This window comes from Cavia porcellus, unplaced genomic scaffold (assembly GCF_034190915.1).
Source record: "Cavia porcellus strain 051 isolate PalLab524CR breed Dunkin Hartley unplaced genomic scaffold, mCavPor4.1 scaffold_23, whole genome shotgun sequence".
Lineage (NCBI taxonomy): Eukaryota > Metazoa > Chordata > Mammalia > Rodentia > Caviidae > Cavia > Cavia porcellus.
Genome location: NW_026947506.1, coordinates 61,884,143 through 61,906,701, shown reverse-complemented (window position 1 = coordinate 61,906,701; position 22,559 = coordinate 61,884,143). Strand labels below are relative to the sequence as shown.

General features: G+C 54.7%; 1 protein-coding gene across 1 annotated transcript in view; it reads right to left on the bottom strand.

Moving 5' to 3' along the window:
• Castor2 (cytosolic arginine sensor for mTORC1 subunit 2) overlaps positions 1–22,072 on the bottom strand; it is a 39,863-nt gene extending 17,791 nt beyond the window's left edge. The window contains exon 1 of the mRNA XM_003461183.5: positions 21,718–22,072. Within this exon, the coding sequence (XP_003461231.1) occupies positions 21,718–21,830 (113 nt within the window). The 5' untranslated portion in view covers positions 21,831–22,072. The remainder of the gene's footprint in view (positions 1–21,717) is intronic.
• Between the last annotated feature and the right edge of the window lie 487 nt (positions 22,073–22,559).

The following is a 22,559-nucleotide window of genomic DNA, read 5'->3' as shown; positions in this document are numbered from 1 at the left end:
TTCCTTTGTGACCCTGCACATCTGCTGGCCACACCCATCACCACTGGGTGACAAGTCACCACCACGGCGTCCACAGGCCCAGCTCTGCAAAGGTGGCCCCCTCACTCCACTCTGGGGGACACGCAGCTCTCCTGGGGTCCCTGGCCCCACACTTAGTCCAGGTCTGCAGGCACAGTGAGGGGTCCTAAAGGACCCCCGTGGCTGCTTCAAATCCCCCAAAGGTACCAGACACTCACACACCAAGTATCCTCTGATACAAAAGGGTAAGGTAATATAGGTGACCCTCATACTTCCTTTGTGGATGTGCATTCCCTCCAGGGAACCTACAGTCCCTGGCCAAGGCCAACACACAGCTCTGTTCATGAAGTTTTATGTAGGACTCAGCTCACAGCATAGGCAAGTTTTTTTTTTTTTTTTTTTTTTTTAGACAGAATCTTGCTTTGGACCCCACATAGGGTGAACTTGAAATCTTCCTGCTTCAGCCTCCTGTGTGCTGGGATTACAGGCTTGTGCCACCATAGCCAGCCAAATCCAAGCTAGCCTCTAGGAATTTCCCAGAATTTTTTCTCCCTAGTAGTTTTAACCCTCCCTTGGGACGATCGCCCCCATTTCAGAGATGGGAACACTGGGGCCCAGGTGGCTGAGGCAGCTGCTGTCTTGGCTCCCTGTGACTCAGCCTTTCTGTCCAAGGTCCCTAACTAGACAGAGCTGTAATGGAGTCATGGACTCCAGGACCTCATGTGCTCCTAACACAAGCCTGGCTGTGGATCAGGTGTCCATCAGCAGTGGGGAACAGGAGGGCAGGATTAGCCAGCCCTGACACTGACTAGTCACACAGACATGTTGGATTCGTGAAACCAGAGGAGGTGGAAAAGCAAGTCCCCAGGATCACGTATAGCTTGGCACACTCTCTACAGATTAGACAACACACAAGGCCAGGCCTGGGGTACATAACTGTGATCCCAGCACTCAGGAGGCTGAGCTAGGAGGCTCACTAAGAATTTGAGGTCAGCCTGGGCTACAGAGTGAGTTCAGGGCCAGCCTGAACTACATGGTAAGACCCTATCTTAACAAAAGAAAGAAAACAATGAAAAGAAAAAAAACCAAAAAGCCAGAAGAGGCCACCTGGCCAACACACAGGACACAGCTGTGGACAGCAGGACACCAGGGCTGGTGCGTGTTGATCACAGCAGTGGCATGTTTGTGGCTTGGGCCTCAGGGCCCAGGGCTCCATCTCCCAGGTGCCCAGTACTTACTGTCTGGGTCCCTGTGCGGGCAGGGCTGGCCAGGAAGCAGGAATTCACCTGGTCCCGTCTTGGTCTAAGGACCACAGCGCTTCCCTCTGGCCCTTGGCGGTACAGCAGTGCTCTGGAAGGGTGATGCTTTTGGAGTTGGGGGCCTGGGCATCAACGCATCACCTGGTGCCTGAGTCTAGTCAGACACTAAGGGTGACCCCCTACCCCCAGGAAGTTAATGTTCCTTCAACACAATGTGGTTGTCGTCAACCAGCAGTTGTTTCTGTCCTTTTCAACACCGAGTTTGGACAACAGTGCTGATATTCCCAACCCAGCCATGCCCTGTAGCAGCTGAGGACAGAGACACAGTTGCTTAGTTTCCAGAGGGTTCCAGCAGTTGTCACAACACTGAAGGTCAGGCGTGGTGGTACACGCCGTGACCTCAGCCCTCTGGGAGGATGAGGTAGGATGACTGCAAATTGGAGTCCAGCCTGGGCAACTGAGGGACTTAGTAAGACCCCACATCAAAAGAAAAAATAAATAAAGGGCTGGGATATAGCTCAGTGTGAAGGAGCTGGGTTCAATCCCCAGCACCACAAAACAAATTAAAAACCCTGAACACAGGCGAAATACTGGGCTCCGAAGCCACCTGTGGGCCTGACACGCCCTCCCTCCCCCATTACCGGGGAGTCCGCACCCTGGCTTGCTACTGTAGGCCTCCTGCCAGGCCTGCTGGGTCTTGCCTGGAGCACTTGTCCTGTTGTCTAGCAACTGAGTGTCCTGGAGGATCACCTGCATCCCGTGTCACTCACCTCCATGTCCCAACTGTCCGCATCCCTCCTCCCTGGGCCCAGAAAGCTGGCTCCTGGCACACAGGCCGCCTGGGCGACTCTGGCAGACTGTCACCCCCGGTTCCTTCCTCTCCCAGGCTCTGGTTTCCTCCATTCTGGAAACTGTCTTCCCTCCCTGCCCCCACTTCCGGCCACTGCCACCTGCGGCTGGCTCAGCTCCCCTGTGACACAGCCCTCAGCCCTCCTGCCCGTGACCAGCTGCTGTGACCCTGTCTGACTCCTCTTCTGCTCCCTGCAGGGACCTCTCTCCTCCCTGAGGCCAGGGGTGACTCTGGGCAGGGTCCCCAGGCCCAGCTTCTCTCAGGGCTCACACTCTCACCTGCCTTTTCCTGGGAATGATCACTTTCTTTCCCCTTCTTTGACACTGGGGGTTGACCCAGGGCCTTTGAATACACGACATCCCCAACACTGTTTTACTTTTTATTTTGACAACTGCTGGACTTCAACTTGTGATCCTCCTGCCTCAGCCTCCAGAGTGCTAGGATGACGGTTGTTCACCCGCATGCCCAGCTGGCACTCACTTCTCACATATGCTCTCTGGTGGGGGAATTGTTGCTCCTCTGTCATCTGCTAGCCGGGGAAACTGAGGCTGGGAGAGGTGAGGTAACCCTCAGTCTCCATGGGGACAGAGTGCAGCCCTGAGCTTACAGGTACTCAAGCCAAGGCTGGGGCTGAGTCAGCTTTCAGGAAGCAGGCAGCCAGGAAACCTGATCTGTTTACCCCGGGAGGTCAGACTGCTAAGCCTGCAGGGCCTGTGGGGCTCCCAAGTGGGGGGGGGGCAGTGCAGCCTTTCAGGGTGGGCAGGGAGGAGGAGATAGGGTACACTGGCAGAAGGAAGGCGGCAGTGACACAGTCCCAGGGGAGGGAGCCAGCAGGTCCACTGCAGCAGGGAGAAAGGTAGGAGGGTGGTTCCATGCAGCCCTCAGCAGCTGAGTCCTGGACACAGGTAGATGCAGGCCCCTCATACACCTCTCGGGACAGGGGGCTCACTTTGTGAGGCATTTGTTCCATCCTGGGACAGCTGACTTCTGGAAGTCTCCTTTAAATGACTCCCCGCGAGTCTTAACTCTGCTCTCCAGGTACCAACGGATCCTTCAATAGTGTGCATGCTTCCGCTGGGCAGGTGACAGGTGACAAGGGAACCCATACTCCCTCTGCCTCTGCAAAGCCTCACGGGAACAGGCCCAGGGCGAGGCCACTGCGAGAGACCTGGCTGCTGGGCACTGGCTCTCAGAGCAGGTTGGGGGAGGCAGGACACCCTCACAATGGATGTCCGAGCCTTCAGGCCACGACAGAGGCTCTGAGGACCTCTGCACAGAGCCACATGCCCAGGCCTTCATTTTATTTATTTGTAAGAAAAGTTCTTGTGAACTCACTAAATTGCCCAGGCTGGGCTGGAACCTGGGATTTACCTAGCTCAGCCTCCCAGAGTGCTGGGACTACAGGCACCCCTATGCCTGGCTGTGGTTCACATGCTTAATCTTCTCTTGTTGCTAAAAGTATACCACACACGTCCATACGGGAAACACACAGTAAACACACGGGATGTTTCCGCCCCTGGATCTGGGCGCCCACGTGGGGGTGTCGCAGTGCTTCTGCCCTGGGAACCTGTGCTGTCAGCCGCAGGTCACCCGGGCGCGGCTCCCTGGGCTGTGACAAGGCACGGACCACTGGCCATGATATCCGTGTGCTGTGTTGCTCACTGCTCCTCTTCACCATGGAATGAGGGACCCAGGGCGGGGGCTGCAGCCGAAGTTCTCCTCTTCTTCCCTGTCCCAGACACACGGGAAGGGTCATCCAGTGTGGCCATGTGCTCTGGCTCTGGGCTGGGCTCCCAGGCATCCCCAGAAGCTGTGTATGGCAGAGTACCAGGAGTGGGCTGAGGATGGAGGAGGCCAGCATCCAGTGCTAGTTCTACAATGGTGCTCTTCCCTGGAGGTGGAGTATGTGTGTGTGCGCGTGCATGCATGTGTGAGAGAGAGAGAGAGAAAGAGAAAGAGAGAGAGAGAGAGAGAGAGAGAGAGAGAGAGAGAGAGAGAAAGAGTCACACTATGTAGTTCAGGCTAGTCTTTAACTCACAGTGATCCTCCTGCCTCAGCCTCCAGAGTGCTGGGATTACAGGTGTGTGCCACCATGCCTGGCCTTTTTTTTGCTGTGTTAGGGATTGAACTCAAGGGTTCTCTACCTCTGAACTATACATCCAGCCCTTTGAAAAGCATGTTTTCTTTGGTGATAAGTTCTCACTAAGGTGCCCAAACAACAGTCAGACTTGTGATCTTTCTGCTGATCATGCCAAGAGTGGTCCCACCTTGCTCAGTCCACTGATTGAACGCCAGCCCTTCACAGGCACTCCTCACAATAGTGCACACCCATAGCCCAGCCAAGGCAACACCTACACTCAGCCACAGGCTCTCCCACTGTGGCCTCGGCAGGGATCCAGAAATCACCCCGAGGGGCCCAAGGAGGACAGTGACCATGAGGAAGCCTTGTGGCTGTCACTGTCAACCAGAAGCCAATAGCATGTGCTGGGTCCTACAGGGTGGGGAGCGGGACTGAAAGGCCTGTGTTCCTGCAGGGTACCAGAAGGGAGGACCCCAACTGAGGAGGAACCTGAAATGTCCACAGAGAGTAGTGGTGTGAGTTACAGCTCACAGATCTGCAAGTGACAGGCAGCGGGGACACAGCAGGACAGAGACACAGCCTGCACCATGAATGCCTTCATGGAGCAACCTGGGCCGCTGGATAGGGATGGTAGAGACATATTTTTCTGCAAGGAAGAAACAGAAACAGCAGCCTGATGACTGTAAGACCTGCGCCGCCCAAGCCAGGAGGGTGGTGGATGGCAACATCTTCCATCTCCTGGAGAAAAGATGGAAAGCCAATGCAGAGATACTGATGTGATTGGTGAATACCCAAGGCAGGCCAAAGAGAAGATGCCTGGCCCGTGGAGACTCTTTTTTCCTTCCTAACCCCTGAAGCCTCTCCATGGCTGGGGTTTTAGGCACAAGTTCCTGGGTGGCAAACGGTGGCTCTGGGGACCATGTTGAGAGATGTTGAGGGGGCAGGGCCCAGAGGATGGAGGGGACTGAGCTAAGGGCCTCCCCACTGCTGCCAACTGCATTTGAGTGTCATTCGAGGGTCCAAGCACCAAGCGGGGAAAACACCAGTGGCCTGGACCTGTGTGGTGGCTCTGCCAGTGATGACCGATGTAGGCCACTGATCCGGGACCCCAGAGGTCACTGTCCCTGCAGCCTGGCCACTGCAGCCTAGCCCCTACTGGGACTCTCTGTGCCTGAGCCCTACCCTGGGCAGGGTTTCTGGAAACCTCTTATTTTCCCCACCCTGTTGTGGTGAGCTGGGGGACCCTGGACCCCTCTCACGTGGTCCAGTACTTTGGGCCACAGCTGCCACTGCCCATGTCTGCATCTGGAGGCCAAGGGCTGCTGGGGGCTGCTGGGAGCTCCTGTGGCACAAGCCTCACCCCATCCTGCCACATGATTTGGGACAGGGACCCTGGGGCCCCTGCTTCTACTTCCATGGGCACCAAATGATTTCTCATTGACTGCAGGAACCTGGCTTTGCCTCCCAGAGCCCAGCTCAGGTCCTGGGCAGAGAGGTGGGGAAGCAGGGCAACTCTACATCTGATGTACTGCAAAGGTGGGGTCCCCTAACCTTTGGGCCAGAGCTGCACAGCAGGTGAGCCTTGGCCTGGCAGGTGGAAGCTCCCAAGCACCTGCTCTGCCCTCCCATCCCACCAGTGGGGCATGAGATTCTCAAGGGAGTGTGGGCCCTGGGGTTGCCCACTGTGGAGAAACCGTCCTCCATAAAACTGCTGCTGCGGCCGTCTGCCACCAGCAGCTGCTGAGCTGCACCAGGAAAGGTGCTTGTAAGTTTTTCTTACTCAGATGTGAACAGCTACATAGCACCAGAGGCTCTGGATCTGCACAGCATAGTTCCTGAGCTTTTCAACTGATCACTTCCTCAATTCCAGGCAGTGTGCTCGGTAAGAAGCCCAGGGCACCTCCCTCCTTCCTGACCTGGCCACTGGGGTCCCCAGACCTCTGGCAACAGAGTTATGTGGGGTGAATTCCTGCTGGCAGGCTGGGCATCACTGGCACTGCTGGCTGCCCAGGAAGGATGGTGGGAAAGTTCCCGTGACCGTGGGTACCGTGGTGAGCCAGATGGGCCACTGAGGCAGGGGACACAGTCTCACCAATGGGAGGAAAGGGCCACCTTAGCTTGGGCAGCCCTGACAAAGGACAGATCAGGGGGCAACAGGAACACATGTTCTCTGGGTCTAGGAGGCTGGAGTCCCATGTGGGGGTGGAGCAGGGCCTTTCCAGGAGGCCCTGCCACCTTGCTATGCCCTGTGTAGTGTCTCTGTGGTGCAGACAGCATGAAGGAACTCTCCGGCCTCTCTTCCTATGAGGAAGTGGATCCCTGTATCGTGTGTGTGTGTGTGTGTGTGTGTGTGTGTGTGTGTGTGTGTGTGTGTGTATATGTGTGCATGCGCATGTGCGCCTGTTTGCCTGTGTTGCCAGAGCCACACCATGCTAGACAAGCACTCTACCACTGAGCCATATCCACATCCCCTGTCCTTTTTATTTTTTGAGACATGGCCTGGCTTGTTTGTCTCAGGCCAGAACTTTAGTCTCCTGCCTCAGCCTCCCTCACTGCTGAGCTATAGCCTCATTTAATTTCTACTTCCTCCTAGCAGACCTATCTCCAGGTAACAAGGGACAGAGCTCCAACACGCCTGGGGACAAGCATGCTCAGTCTGTAACACCCCAGAGCTGCCTCACGGTGTCAGAGAGTGGCTGGAGACCACTGATAGGTGTGACTCAGGCAGAGCCAGGGGCTGTGTTCTCCAGGAGGCACCAGAAGGAAGGTTGGGTTAGGAAAGGCCGACCCAGCCTGCGGGCTCCTGTGCCCCTCAGGCTCGAGCTGGGACCCTGTAGGCAGTCTCTCCGTGACAGCAGAGGCTCAGCCACCCCTTGAGCCCAGCCCGGCATCTCAAGTCCAGTCCAAAGGAAGAAGCAGCATCAAAGCTGCCAGCCTGGCCTCAGGGTTAGGGCTCCTGCCTGCCCCCTACATCTCCCAGCCATGCTGGTTCACTGGGCAACAGCACCAGGTCATACCTTTCATCACCTCCACAGCGGCTGTGAGGGCTCTGTGATGCTCTGGTGTGGACCGGCCTGTAAGGGGGTCACACCTCTGGGCCCCTGAAGGCTTCAGACCCAAGAGTCCCACAGCTACAGCAAATGCTCCCTTGTCCGTGGCCAGGGCCTCAGACCCATGTCCCTTGTCGAGGGAAAGGAAAAGGGAGCTTTGGGGAGTAAACAGAAATGAATCAGAGCGCTCCATACACACGCATCTCAGAGACCCACAGGTCAGCGCTGCCAACCCACTGCTCAAATGAAGGAACTGAGGCTCCAGGAGGGCAACATTTGGCTGAGGTAGAGAATGAGTCCTACATGACTGGTCAGGGAGGGGTCAGCAAGACCTGCTGGGCATGGCCTGTTGTACCAATGCCCTTTCTGCCCAGGCAGGAGGTGGTAGCCTCGGAGAGAAATCATCTCTGGGTGGCAGCAATCAAGCAGCCTCTTCCAGGGCCCCACAAGAGCCACTGTGCCACAAGCCAGGTATTGGCACCATCCTTAGCCAGCATAAGCTACTGCTCCAGGGGCCCCAAGAAGTCTCAGCTGTGACAAAGTAGATGCACGGATGATGTGAAGACCCCGAGGCCCTCACAGCCTGGGGCAACTGTCCCCAACAGTGGGGCAGCCAAGAGCCACAGGTGTGGTGGAGAACCCAGCCACACACACGCACAGGAGGCCTGCTCTGCTCTCCACACCAGGAGGGGACAGTGCCACCTCTTGTTCCCTAGGGACCCATGCTCCACCCGGTCTTGCCGATGAATCTGTCTCCAACAAGTGAGAGGAGGCCGGGCACCAGCTCCACATCACAGCACCAACTGGAAGCAACGCCATCAAGGCTGGGAACCTGGGGGCAGGAGATGGCTGACAATATCTCAATGGGCAGCCAAGAGCACGGAGGACACAGAGCTATCGACAAGAAGACTGAGCTGGAAAAGCCGAGGCCTGGATACCTGGATAGTGACGAGCATGGATTAATGCTGATTTACATAGGTAAGAGGGGAAGCAATACGAATGCAATTTGCATACTCACTGACATGTACAGAAAACAGCACTCCAAACCCATAGGAATCTGGGTGTTTATGGGGCTGACGAGAGGGGGTCTTGGTCACTTTTCTGTCACTGCACCAAATTACCCACAAAGCCACCATTTAAAGGAAGAGAGGTTACTTGGCTCATGGTTTCCAGTGGGCTCAGTCCATGGCCACCCAGCTCCACCATGGGAAGTCAGGGTGAAGGGCCTGGCAGGGGACAGTCACTCAGCCCACGGTGGACAGGAAGCGGAGGAAAGGGAGGAGCAGGGGACAAGAACGCACCCTTCTGGGTTACACCTCATGACCACAGTCTCCTGCCATTTCTGAACACATGAGACTTCTGGGGAATGTTTTAGACCTGAACCATAGTATCGGGAGTTTTTATGGACCACCTCTGTGTCTCTTTGGAACTTGGAAACATGCAAACTCAGTATTTAGTCAAAATTTAAAATAAAAAAAAAATCCTGAAAGACAACAAGCAAAGGTGCATGATGGCCTCCTAAAAGAGGAGCAGGCCTTTGGGGTGGGTGAGCTAGGAAAGGGTGCTGAGAAGGTACAGAAGCAGTAAGGGGAGTGCCAGTGAGGAGCAGGAGACAGGTCACACACAGCCCTGCTTACAGCCTTGTCTCTGCCACCCAGCTGGGCCTCAGTGCCTTTGCACGTGCCATTCTTCCCTCCCAGAAGTCCTTGTCCTATCTCCACGTTTTAGCCTAGCTGGATCCCATTTCCCCAGGAAGCTGTCCCCAGGTACCCAGGCCCTCCTCGTCCATGTCTCCACTTGGAGCTGCCCCAACACACTGCCCACGACTCCTGCACGGATGTGCGGAGGCTTAGTGAGTAAGAAGGGGTTGCTGGGGTTGAAGGCCATGCCAGGTGTAGGAAAGAGAAAATTCTCATCAGCCTCTCAGCAACATCACTTAAATTTTATTTTGAGACAGGGTCTCACCAAGTTGCACAGGCAGGGCTCGAACTTCCTGCAATCCCCCTACCTCAGCCTCCCAGAGCCCTGGGATTACAGGCAAGCATTGCCATGCCTGGCTGGAGACCCCAGTTGCTAAGGGGTCCTGTGGGTGTGTGGCTGAGTCTCCTCTTCTCTTAGACTTCTTGACTCTCAACTCCCAGCCATGGACAGAGGCTGGTGGCCTTCGGGGGAGTGTGGATACCACACAGCAGGAGGTGGAGACATCGGTTGGTAGGGTTCCTCTGGGGCACACCTCTCACAGGGTCCCCACATGTGGGTCCAGTGTGCCCCTGGGTCTGCGCCTGAGCTGGGGAGCTGGGGCTAGCATTCATGTGACAGCCACCCTCCCTACAGTGGCCCCGACCCTCCCACGCTTCACCTGAGTGCTGGATTGCCTCATCCCTGCCCGAGGACCCCCTGTCCTTGTCTTCTCTCCGAGGAGCTAACTGACGTCTGGAGAGATTAAAGGGGGTGCTCCAACAGAACCTGGTTCGGTGTATTCAGAAAACAGGAGGGCAGCGCGTATCTGTCATCCCAGAACTCTGGGAGGCTGAGGCAGGAATATGGAGCAGCGGGAGAAAGAAAAGGAGGCAGGACTGTCGGGGCAGGGTTGTGGGGTTCAGCGGTCTGGGACCACCTGGGTGTTGCTAGAGTGCACAGGGCTGGACAGGCAGGAGATGGAGAGGGGCCTACAGGGTTGGGGGACCTTCCTAAGGATTTCAGGGTCCAAGGTCAGAATGGTGGGCTTGGTCAAGATGGGAAGGGACTGGGGGTTGAGTGGGCAGACCCAGCAGTGCGTGGGCATTAGGGGGAGGGCAGGATGCAGGTGGTGCTGTTTACCAGGCTGGGGAGGTTGGGTCTGAAAGGTCTGGGAGGAAGAGGGCCAGGACCACACAGGGGTCCAGAGGGCAACACCTTTCTTTTTGTTTTTGCAGTCCTGGGGACTGACCCCAGGGCTTTTGCACTGTGTCCCCAGTCCTTTTAATATTTTTAATTGACTCGGGGTGTCATTTAACCAATAAACCACCAAGGCTGAGCTGATCCTCCTGCCTCAGTCTCACAAACTATCACCAGGCCAGGCTGTACACCTCAAGGCCACCTGGAGGATGGAACTGTGCTTTGTCCCACCTGCTGTTCCCTTCAGCCTTCTGTCCGGGTGTCACAGACCCTCTTGTGCTGGCCACCCACCCCACACAGGAACAAGTAGACACTGCCCTCAACGAAAAACCAGGATAAGCGGCTCCACCCTGCCCTCATCAGCTGGGACTTGCTAACAGCAGCAATGCAAACAGGTAGTGCTGACTGGCCCAGGCCACCATGGCCACTTCCCAAGGCCTGTATTGGGCCTCAGTAAATGAGGTGACGTAAAGCCAGGCGTGGTGGCATACACATTTCATCCCAAGCAGTCTCGAAGATGGAGGCAGGAGGATGGCAGGCTGAAGTCTTGGCTGGGCAATTTAACAAGATGCTATTTCAGAGACAAATCAAAAGAGCTGGGGATGCAACTCAGGGCAAAGGCCTGGGTCCCCTCACCACCCATGATGCCTAACCTAATGCATACAATGTCCCACTGAACTGTCACCTCCCTAGCGTTGACATGACCATGCCCACTTGACAGATGAGGAAGCTGAGCTTGCTTTCACAAGGTGCCAAGGCTACAGTGTGGGTGGCACCCAGTACCCAGCACTGCTGGGGGAGGAGCTGGTGCCTGGGCTGGGCCCCTATGTCCAGTACAAGCTGTGGGTGAGAGCAGGTCTGAGCCTCAGTGCCACTTGTCTGGGTGGGACCTGTGGCTGTGGACACCTCCTTTGTACCCTGCTGCTTGAAGAGGAAAGGACAGGAAGCCTCCGCAGCAGGGGGCCCGGATCTGCGTAGGGGTGGGGCTCCCTGGGAAAAGGACTGAACCTTGGGAACAAACTTCCACCCTTGGCCCTTCCTGCTGGGGTGTGGTGGAGTGGGGAGGGAGGAAAGTCCACCTTGCCCAGAGGCCCAGCAGCCCCTTGGGGGAGTGACCCCAGCCCGCCCTGTACTTGGGCCTCCAGGTGTGGCCCCACCCCCGGCCCCCATATCCCTGGGCTCATCTCCGATACCCAGGGAGCTCCCCAACAATCTAAGGTCACATTGTAGCCTCCACCCCCATATTTCCCACTCAGCACAGCAGATTTCCAAGAGCTCAGTTTCCAACAGGCGGACCAGGGATGAGTACTTCCTGAAGCCTAGGTGCCCACAGGGAAACTGCATCTCATGGGATGTCACCACCCCCACACTGTAGCCCCCATGAGGGTCCAAGTTCCCAGTCACAAAGGTTAGTGTGGTGGCTGAGGAGCAGGGGCTGTGGAGGCAGAGGCCCTGGTTCAAATCCAACTCTAACAAACTGGCACAGGATCCAGCCAGTGCACTGGGAGGTCTCCGTCCAAGAGAAAGGAGAACACGTCTGCAGCTGTTCGCAGTATGTTATTCCCAGGGCTCGAACTCGAAGAAACAATGCAAATGCTCATCACTGGATGAATAAGCAAAACGGGCAATATTTACACAGTAGAATAGTATTTAGCCATAAGAAAGAGAACAACATAGATACAGGCTATGGTGAGGGTGGATGCTGATGACACTGTACCAAGTGAAGTCTCAAAGAATCACATAACCTGTGATTCTCCCTCTATAAAAATGTCCAGAAAAAGCTGGGCATGGTGGCACAGGCCTGTAATCCCAGCACTTGGGAGGCTAAGGCAGGAGGATCATTGCAAATTCGAGATGAGTCTGGGCTACAAAGTGAATTCAAGGCCACCCTAAACTGTATAAAGACAAAAATACAAAAAAAAAAAAAAAAAAAGGTCCCGTATAGGAAGAGCCATAGAAACTGGAAGCAGATTCATGCTGTCTGGGGCTGGTGGGGTGGAGAACGGTGAGGGACTATTTAATGGGTATCTTTCTTTTTTCTTTTCCTTTCCTCCCTTCTGCAATGCTGGGACTTGAACCCAGGGTCTTCATACCAAGCTATATCCCTGGACCTTTTTTGAGACAGAATTATGCTAAGTTGCTAGGTTGCCCAGGTGGGCTTCAACTTTTGACCTTCCTGACTCAGCCTGGGAACTGCTAGGATTACAGGTATGAGCCACCATGCCAGGCTGGTTGGCTATTTTCTTTTTGGGTGATGAAAATGCCTGGAATTAGACGGTGGTGATGATCACACAGCTCTGTGATGATATTAGAAGTCCCTCAATCATAACCTTGAAGAGGGTTGACTGAACGGTATGTGAATTATATGCCAGCATGCTCCATGCACAAGCCTCACTAAGTGTCAGCGTTTTCCTGAGGCCCTACCCACTGGCACCCCTGCCCTGGCTGCCATTTGGTCCTGCCAGGTTGCCACCTCCTTCCTCTGTATATTTATTTGCTTACTTGCCTATTTTTGTAGCCTGATCTCAGGGCTCCCTGCACTGAGCTGCGCCACCAGTCTTTTTTACTCTTTGAGACAGAGTCTCACTAAATTGCCCTCCTGCCTCAGCTTCCCAGAGTACAGGTGTGCACCACTGCACCTGACTTGCTTCTTCTTTGTGACCATGTTAACGTACAGCCATGACCGCTGTCAAGCATGCAGTGTGGTGGGGTAAATGCACTCACACAGTTGAGTAGCAGCTGCCATGTCCAGCTCCAGCGCTCTTGGGCTTGCACAACTAAAATGCTAGGCACATTAGGGAACAGCTCGGGGTCCCTGGTGACAGCATGCCGTGCCTGTAAACCTGATCCTCTCAGCACCCTTGAAAGGCACACAGTGTGCTGCTGTCTTTCCTGTGACTGCCCTACTCTCGTCGTCTGGCCCCCAAGGTCTGCCAGCTCTGGCCAGCCCCACCGCGTCCCTCCTGCCAAGGGCGGGCCAGCTATCTCGGATGAGGTGCAGTTCATATACTCACTTGCTGATGGATGCAGACAGCTCTGAGACCCAGCTTCCGGGGTCTGGGCATCATGTTCCCAAGTGGAAGGAACTGCCGGGCCACACTGTCACCCTGCCACTTTCTCAAGATCTGCTGTATATTTTTTTGCAGTGGACTCACAGTCTATGTTCTCACTAACGGCACACCAGGGTCCCCCACACTCATCCCCACCCTGATGGGTGTGGAGCTCCCCATGGCTCCGGCCCCAGCTCTGCCTGAGCATGTCCTTTCTCTGCCCCCACTGTGTGGCCGGCTCCAAACTGTCATCTGGGTATCAGCCCACAGGACCTCTCCAGGACCTGGCTCTCAAAGACAGCAGCTACCTGCACCTGAGCACAGTCACTTTCCTGCCTTAGTGACTTCAAGGCACTGAGCTCTCCCCCCCCCCTTTTTTTAATTTGTTTATCGTCTGTCTTCAGGAATAAGATAAGGCCCACAGACTCCGACACGCTGACGTGCCCCTTCCAGCGCCCTGTTCTGTGACACTGTGGCAGCATCTCAGGAAACAGCAATGAAAGACAAACTGACAAAGTCCAAGCTTAACTTCCACCTTCCTAGACTCTGAGCCTGGGTAGTTCCTGAAGCTGTGGGCAGCAGCCAGTGAGGACTAGGAGACAGCATGGAGGGGAAGGGCGACACTGAGATTGCTGTCACCTGTGGCCACATGTAGGGCAAGGAACCCCTACACCTCCAAAAACCTGGGAAGCCTCAGATCAGGGAAGCTCCTGGGCATGGTGGTGCATGCCTGTAATCCAAGTACTTGGGAGGCTGAGGCAGGAGGACTGTTGTGAGTTGGAGGGCACCCTGAGCTACAAAGTGGGTCCAAGGTCAGCCTGAACTGCACAGTGTGACCTTGTCTCAAAAAACCAAAACCAAACAAAACACAGATGCGCTCCATTTACAACAGATGTGCCCTCACTTTACAAAGTTAACTATTTTCAAGGGCTGGGGATTTAGCTCAGCGGCCTAAGTGCCTGCCTGGCAAGTGGGAGGTCCTGAATTCAATCCCTGGTACCACCAAAAACAAAAACAACCCAAAAACAACAAGTTAATTAATTATTTTCTAAACATTGTAGTAAAACACATACACACCACATTTTCCCACTTGGCCATGTTTGAGCACAGCTCTGTGCGTTAATCAGTCATGTGGCTGAGGAGCCTTCACATCACGCACCTCCAGGACGCTTTCCACACCCCAGACCCTGGTGACCGCGCTTGACTTCCTGCCTTTGTGCTTCTGGGGCCTACAAGTCCTTCATCCAAGTGGTGTCCTGAGGTGTCTGTGCTCATGTGTGGATTATTTCACTTAGCATGATGCTGCTGGTTTCGCAGCAAGTGCCGGAATTCCTTTTCTCTTTTCCCAGATCATACTCCATGGCACACACAGAACCTTCTTTCCTTCTCCCAACCATCTGTTGCTGGATGCAAGGGTCGTGTCACCTTCTGGCACTGCGCCTGATATGCCTAAGATGTGGGTGTACAAACAAGCTAGGTGTGATCCCAACACTCTGAGAGGCTGAGGCAGGAGCATTGCAAATTCTAGTCCTGCCTGGGCAACACAGTAAGATCTTGTCTCAATATTGAAAAAAAAGGGCTGTAAATGTAGCTCAGTGCAGAGGCCCGGGTTTAATACTTTGAATTGCAAACAGGAAAAAAACTGTGGGTACGTAAGTAGGACTCTGGTTTCTGAGCATAGATCTAACACAGAGAGCAGAATCTGTTCCGAGCATTACTTCAGGTTGAAGAGCAGCACCAGCCATCAAGACGTGCGTTCTTCGTATTAAGGTGCTCACATTACACAGCACCAGAAGGTTCGGGTAAAGCATCAGTCACTGCAGACCTCATGGTCACCTGCTCACGTTAAAGCACAAGCAGAAGTGATGGCTCCAGCAGGACGGGCCCAGGGTGCCAGTGGGGTGGTGGGTTAGACTAAGCCAACCTCTGCCTATGGCCTCCTGGGGTTTCTGGGAGCTGTCCATGCTGAGGAATATTGATCCTTCAGCGTGGACACGTACTGGGGCTGAGGACCATACAAGGGACCTCTCACCCATCCCCATCCAGGGCACAGGCAGTCCCAGCCCAGTGGGAAGTGGGCTTGCTGGGCTAAAGGCAGAGGAACCACACATTACGGTTTCCTCTGTTGTCTGGGGTGGTTATTTTTTTAAGATCGTCTAGTTTTAAAAATGTCCCCCTTTGAGAGATACATTTTTGTATAGTTACTTCACTACTTATCTATTGCTATGTAACAAATTACCCCAATCTCCCAAATCTCTGTAGTTTAGAATAAGAACACTCTTGTAGGATCCTCTGAAGTCCCTAGGGGTGAGGAATCTGGGTGTGGCCCAAGGGACATCTCTAGTTCAGAATATATATTCCAGGAGGTTTCACATGGTACCTGTTGGGCTGTGACTCATACTTTCTGGGTGGGAGGCTGTGGCTCCTCTCTGCAGGCAACATCTCCAGGGGGACAGCAGCTGTCCTTATATGACCTAACCCTGATGACCTGGAGAGTCACTCTGCCCACCTTCTATTGGTCAGCAGAGTTACCAAGTCACATAGTTAAAGGCAGGAGGGCCAGTAGTCCTCAGCTTTGGAAGGGAAGAGTGTCAGAATCTGAGAATTTAAAAACAACCAGAGTTGTGCTAAAATGGACAGGGAGAGGCCGGACAAAGCCATGTCGCATGGAGGGACAGAGGAGGATCAGGTAAGGAGAGTGAACCAGAGGCAGGGCGGGCTGAGGATCCTAAGTCAGGCAGAGGTGTGGCCAAGGAGGGCAACAAAGGCATGAAATCCACCCTGTGCCCACCACAAGGACCACCTGGCTTCCATCTGGGGCCTGTGAGCCTCATCTGTAGCTTTGGAGTTAACCACACTATGATCCACAGACAGCAGCTCCTGCAAAGGGCTTTGGTGTGAGTAAAATGTCCCAGTATGCACAGGGCAGCAGCCTGCAATCTCGGACACCTTTCTCTCTCCAGCCTGGACAGAGACCTCAGCTCCCATGGCTCCCACTGCAGGATGGGCTGCCTCTGAGGTGGCCAGGGTGAGTGTGGGAAGTGGTACTGGGTTCCACTACGCTCATCCCGTTTGTATCCCTCACTTGATCTATCTGTACAGCTCACAGCTGGACCACCTCTCTCCTGACATCATCTACCCTCTTCTCCTGCTGCCTCCTCCACAAAGCCTCACAACCCCGAGGTCCCAGAGCCTCTGGTCACCCCTTCCTGAGGCTCTTCACCTAAATAACCAAGGTCCCTCCAAGGCAGGGACAAATCCCCAGTTCCTACAGTCAGAGATGACTGTGCAGGCAGGGAGCTGACTCTGCCCTTAGAGGCTGGCACTGCCAGCACGGTCAGGGTGTCTTCACTTGGGGATGTTCACAGGTGCCAAAATGGTTTGCATGGTTCTTTTCCTGTCCCTGTCACAGGCTGAGCTGCAGGCATGGTCGTCACCTTTATGTGACACGTGAGACACTGACAGCACAGCGAGATGAAGCAAGCTGCCCAAGGTTGCAAGACCAGTGTGTGGCAGCACTGGGATTGGCCCCTAACAATGACCTCTCGGGTCCTGGCTCTCTGCCCCTCTCTTTTTCCCTGAACTGCAACCCAAGGGTGGCTGCAGCCCTGCGCAAACAGGAAAACGATGTAGGCATAGACAACTGTTTTACAATTCTATGTTTTTCTCCCACAAACACCTCGTTGGTCTCCAGAGCTTATGGTGGCTCATCAGCAAGATGGACTGAACTGTCTAGTACACCAGACTGAACCCCAGCCCTCTGGGGGCATCCACCTGCCTTTCCTGCTGTCTCAGGGAGATGTGCTTCCAGGGTGGAATTTAGAGATCTCAGTATTCAGTGCTAGGCCCTGGCAATAGCTCTGGGAAGGGGATCTTGGCACAGGAATAAGTGATTAAGGGGCCAGGGCCCAAGGTCAGATTTCCTGGATTCAAATCCCAGCTCTGTCACTTCTGTGTGTCCTCAAACCTCAGCTTTCTCATCTGTAAAACAGGGACACTACAGTTTCCATGCCTCAGGGCTGTTGTAAGGTTGAATGACCTAACAGGTGTTCGGTGCTGAGAATGACCAGAGCCTAGAATGTACCAAAAGCTTTGTGAGTGTGAAGGATGACCAGTGTCACCACTGCTGGTCTTACTGTGCATTCCTAACTGGTTCCATTTCACCTTCCAGGGTACAGAGAACAGCTCCACATCTCCATAAGCCTTACGGTGGATGCAGCAGCCTCTGGCCCTGCATGATCATGATCATCTCCAGTCCTTCCAACGGGGTCCTGGGTTCTGAGCCCTCCAGGCCCTCACAGGACTCTGAGGCTTGTGTGAGACCAGCTGCAGCCTCCTTGATTAGGGATATCTGGAAACATCTCTGTGCCTCTCCAAAGAGAGTCAGGTCTCCTAGGACTGGGGAATGCCAGTCAACCCAGGCATACACAGCTGGCCACTTATCCACAGCCCCTGGGTGGGTCTTCCACTGCCCTTCATGGGGGAGCCACCAGGTGACAGCACCCCCCTTCAGTGGCAAATTCTGATTGGTCCATGATGGTCTCATTCCCTGTGCCAGCCATAGGCTGAGATGTGTTCATGTGACCCAGGTCTGACCAATGAATGGAGATGTCTGTGCAGGGCTGGGGATGCCCCTTCTCCTAGCTGAGTTTTCTCCTGAGGGCCCAGGTCTCCTGGAGCTGCCAACACCCAGGGAGTGACACTGCCAGGCTGAGGGCCAAATAAGAAAGTGGAAAGATCCGGGGCCTGATGACATCATTAAGCCTTTAAGTTAACCAACCGTGAAACAGCCCAAATGTTATCACACAAGGATCAACCTTCTTCTAGTTTAGGAAGTTAGGCCGTGGATTTATTTTTAAATTTTGTTATTCTCAGTTCCAAGCATCTTTGCTAATAGTTCTTGATTACCTTTCATCTTCCAGAGATTAAGCCCAACATGAAGGCTTCCTGGAGGAGGGGATGCTCAAGTGGAATCTAAAAGGAGGGGCAGACAAAGGGAGCAAAACTCCGGGTTAAAAGAAAGTGGTAAGACCAGAGGGGTGAAGGCTGGAGATGCCAGGAGGATGCGGGGGACACCAGAGATCATCTGTGCTCTGGGGGTCCTGAGAGACAAGAATGGGGGGCAGGCACTGTTGGCCATGGCCCAAGGTACACAAAAGGGCAGAGGGGAGCTCTGTGGGTGGCCTCACCCTCCATCTTCGGGCCAACAACAGGTGTGCTCAGCTCTGTCCTCCTGACTCACTCCAGCCACAGCCAGAGGCTGCCCAAGTGTCCGAGGCAGGGCCAGGCAGGGTCACCGAGCTTGCCTCTTAACAGGTGTGCTCTGCCTGCCAGGTCCCCAGGGTGCTCATCAGAGACTCCAGCAAACACAGACGTGGCTGAAATCTGGGTCACTCTGTGTGTGGTTGGAAATCCATCACTCAGACAGCTACTAAGTGCCTACAAAGCAGTGTACTTGGGGCCTGGTTCAAATCCCAGGCCCGTGGCTTCCCTCCCGTGTGACCTTGAGCAGGCCACTGCATTCCTGCAAGCCTGGAGCTTCACCTCTGTGCAGTGCGAAGCGCAGTGGGGTCAGCCAGCCCTTCTCATTCCTGGTACCACCCTGGGCGAGGGGTGGAGTGACAGCACGATGCCCACAAACTTTCAGGGAAGATGGTCTATAACTCTGGAGAGACTGGGAGACACACATGATGTGCCCCTTCAGGGACAGAGTTGCGAAGGAGCACCTGAGGCCAGCCTTGATCTAGGGGATGGGTGAGGGACATGCACTTCTGCCAAAGAAAAGGGCTGACTGGGTGGAAGTACAGGAAGGTTCTGACTCTGGGCTTCTGCAGCTTTCCACAGCGTGGGCATCGTTTGCAAAAGGCAACTGCAAAACCTCTGCTCAGGGATTATGTACCCCTGAGTGAACCACTTAACCTTTGAGCCCCAGTTTCCTTCTTTGCAAAGCCAGTAAAACACCTAGTGGACACCACAAGGGGCCAGTGACTAAGTCCAGTCAGGTGAGAAAGAGGGTGGGGGATGGGGAAGTTTTAGGTGATTTCACTAGGTCTGGAGGGCTGAAGTGAAATCTACTAGAAGGGGTCAGGATTCTAGGAAGAGATTAAAAATAGGCACAGAAATGTGAAGGGAAAGATGGTAAACTAGGGGTCACTGGAATTTTTCCTTCGTTGAGGCTAAAGGATAGGATTTGGGATCCAGATTTCCCAAAGGCCTTGAACGCCATGGCAAGGGCTTGACCCTACAGTGGGATGGATACATTTTAAACAGGCAGCACTACCCTGGGGTAAACAGGTTATGAGGTCATATCTGGAAGGCAGGTACTGCAGGAAGAGAGGAGAACTAAGAGTCTTCCTGTTTGCAGGTGATTTCTGCAAACAGCTCAAGTCATAGATCAGAACCTAAGTGCTGCTTTCACACCTTCTAGAAGCCACAGCCCACCTCTGGACAGCCTGTGAAAAGCAGTCTACCTCCATTTCACAGGGACATAAAGAGAGCCAGAGGAGGGTCACCAGTCTTAGCTGCTCAGGCCGGGAGAGGACAGGTCACAACCTGAGCCACAACCTGGGCCCTGCCGGACTTGGGTTGCTTGCAGCAGCAGGTCAGAATTTGCCATTGACAAAGGAGTTCAGAAAGTGGAGATAGGGAGACAACCTTTGACCTCTGAGTCCTCTTAAGACCAAAGGGCTAAGAGGGACCCAGAGAGGTGGGTTTTGCTGTGGTCACATGGGTCAGCAGGGGCTCACTCACCCTAGAGCCAAGTCTGTCTAACAGTCCTCCAAACTGGACCCAGGATATGCGCAGGGGTTACTGGAAGTCCTTTCCCAAAGGGCAAGGGACAGAGGGAGTCACCTTTAACAAAAGGTGACTTTTCTAAGAAGCCCCCTAACCCCCCTCCTTCCCAGCACCAAGGCCTGGGGCATAGTGGTAGCCTGAGTCATGGAGCCCATCTGAATGGTAGCTATTGGGGCTGAGTGTGGGCCAGGGGCTGGAAAAACGAGGCCATTCTGTTAACCTCCAGCCCTGGTCCTTGGAGACCTGTGGCAGGCCTAGGGTGGGGTGGGGGCAGAGGACAGGTAGAAGCAGAACTGAACCCAAGGTGTCCACAGCCAGAAGGGGCTTTTTGTGCTGGGGGGGGGCAGTTCAGAAACCCAGCAGTTGGCTTTTGTTTTCAAATGACCTGTTTAATGATTACCTTTTGCAATCAAAGGAGCATGAGCTCTGAGAAAGCTAGAGTTCCAAACCTCCAGACCCCAAGGAGGAGCAGCCTAGCCCCAGAAGAAAGTAAACAAGACACCCACCCTAGGCAAGGCTGGCTGCCTCAAGCAAACAATGGCCCAGGACTGCGCTCCCAAGTGAGATTTCCAAGCAAGAACTTTAACAGGCAAACAACAGATTTGGATAGAATTATTTCCCTAGTACCCTGAGTTCTGCACAGAAGGGGACAGCCCAGAGGTGGGCTGTCATTTTCACTTAACCTTGACCTGTAATGTATTCATTCATTTTCCAAGCATTGGGAATCACTTTCAACCTCCTCCAAAAAATAGACAAATAAACCACCAAGCAACAACTTCACCATCCATTTTAACAGTCACAATGGTAGGCAAGAAGGGACCGAAGTTACAGCAGATACCGGCACTCAATTGCCCACTGGGCTCAAGCTCCTTAAAACAAAACAAAACAAACAAAAACAAAAACAACAAAAATCCTAACACAAATACCTACCAGGGCTCACAAGTCAAGCCCTTACTCAGTACTGAGAAAAATTCAAGTTGGTTTTTTTTTTTTTTCTTCTATTTTCCTTTTACCTTCCAAGGCCTTCAACTATTTTCCCTCCTGCATCCCAGCACAGCCAGGAGGCAGATCCATAAACAAACCTGCCCCTCTTCTCCCTCCACGGTTAGGCAACTCCCCCTTCCTAGATTTCCTGGACCCCAGGAGAAAGAATCTCAGGCGACCCAGGCCCCGCAGCCCCCTGCCTGCCCTCCCCCACAGCCGCAACCCTCTTAGGCACCTAGAGATAAACATCCACTAATGGTTTTCTAATTTTTCTGCTCTGGGTGGCCGCGTTCACTGGCTTGGATGAATCCCTCCCCCTTGGCCGTGGCGACCTGGGTTGGGGGATGGAAAAGTGTTAGTTTGTTTTTTCCACTGCAGCATTCTCACACCTGTTTTTCATTCATTCATTCATTCGTTCGTTCATTCGTTCGTTCATTCATTCGATCTCGGGGAGGGGACCGAGATGGGTGGGTGGGGGGCTAGGTAGGTAGGTAGCTAGGTGTGTGTGTGTGTGTGTGGGTGTGTGTGTGTAGGGGAGATGGTGACAGTAGCGGGCTGCGGGGTCAGGGCACAGGGACCCCCGCGGGATGGCAGAGGGGGTGGCTCTGTCGAAGGCCGGCGCTCCTCGGGGCCGAAGTTGTTTTCAGCGGCCCAGCGATGAGGACAGCCGCCCCGGGGTGCGCCTCTTTGTCTGTCCCCCGCCGGGCGCCGCGTCGCGGGTCCCCCCACCCCAACCCCCAGCGCGCTCGCTCACCTGGTCTTGGAGGACAGGAAGGCAAGTTTGATGAGGCCGTAGGTGAAGAGCGGGATACTCTCCTTGGCGACGCTGGCAACTTGCAGCCGATGCTCCAGGATGTGGAGTTCCATCGTCCGCCCGCGCTCCGCGGCGGCTCATCGGCGGGGGGCGACCCGTGGCCCCCCGCGGTCCCCGCGCCCCGCCCCGCTCGCCCCGCCGGCACCGAGCCGCCGAGGCCGGGCTGGACCCGGTAGCGGAGCGAGATCCAGTAAGTTGCGAGGGGAACCCTAGACTGGTGGGTGAGACAGGAGCGCCGGCGGAGTGAGAAGGAGAACGGCGGAGCAGCGGCGCGCGGCGCCCGGCGCAGGCAGCAGCTGGTGTTCGCTGTAACAAACAACTTGCCACTCAAACGCCGGCCTTCTGCGCATGCGCCTCTGCGCAAGGCCTGATGGAACTTGTAGTCCACGCGCTGCCCGGGGCGCCGCGGGTTGCCAGAGTCGAAGGGGAAGGGGCTGAGTAATTCCGCCATGGATGCACTGGAAATGCCGCGGCGCCGGCTCCGCAGGCCTGCCGAGAAGTCCAAGGGGAGACCACAGGCATTTGGAGTTTGGAGACAGTCTCAGCCTGGGTGTACGCTCTTGTTATTTATTTTAGCTTCAGGCTACGCGATTTGGCGGGAGAGGGGTGGGACCCCAAGACAACTCCTTCGCTGAAGGAGACCCGGAGCTGGGAGGGGAGAGGTTTAGAGAAATCGGTAGAGGGCGGAGAAGCCAAACAGAAAGGGCGTGTTGGGGGATAAGGAGGAGGGGTCCAAGAGAGCTGCCCTCCGGGAGGGAGGGGACCTCTAGGCTGGGTTCTGA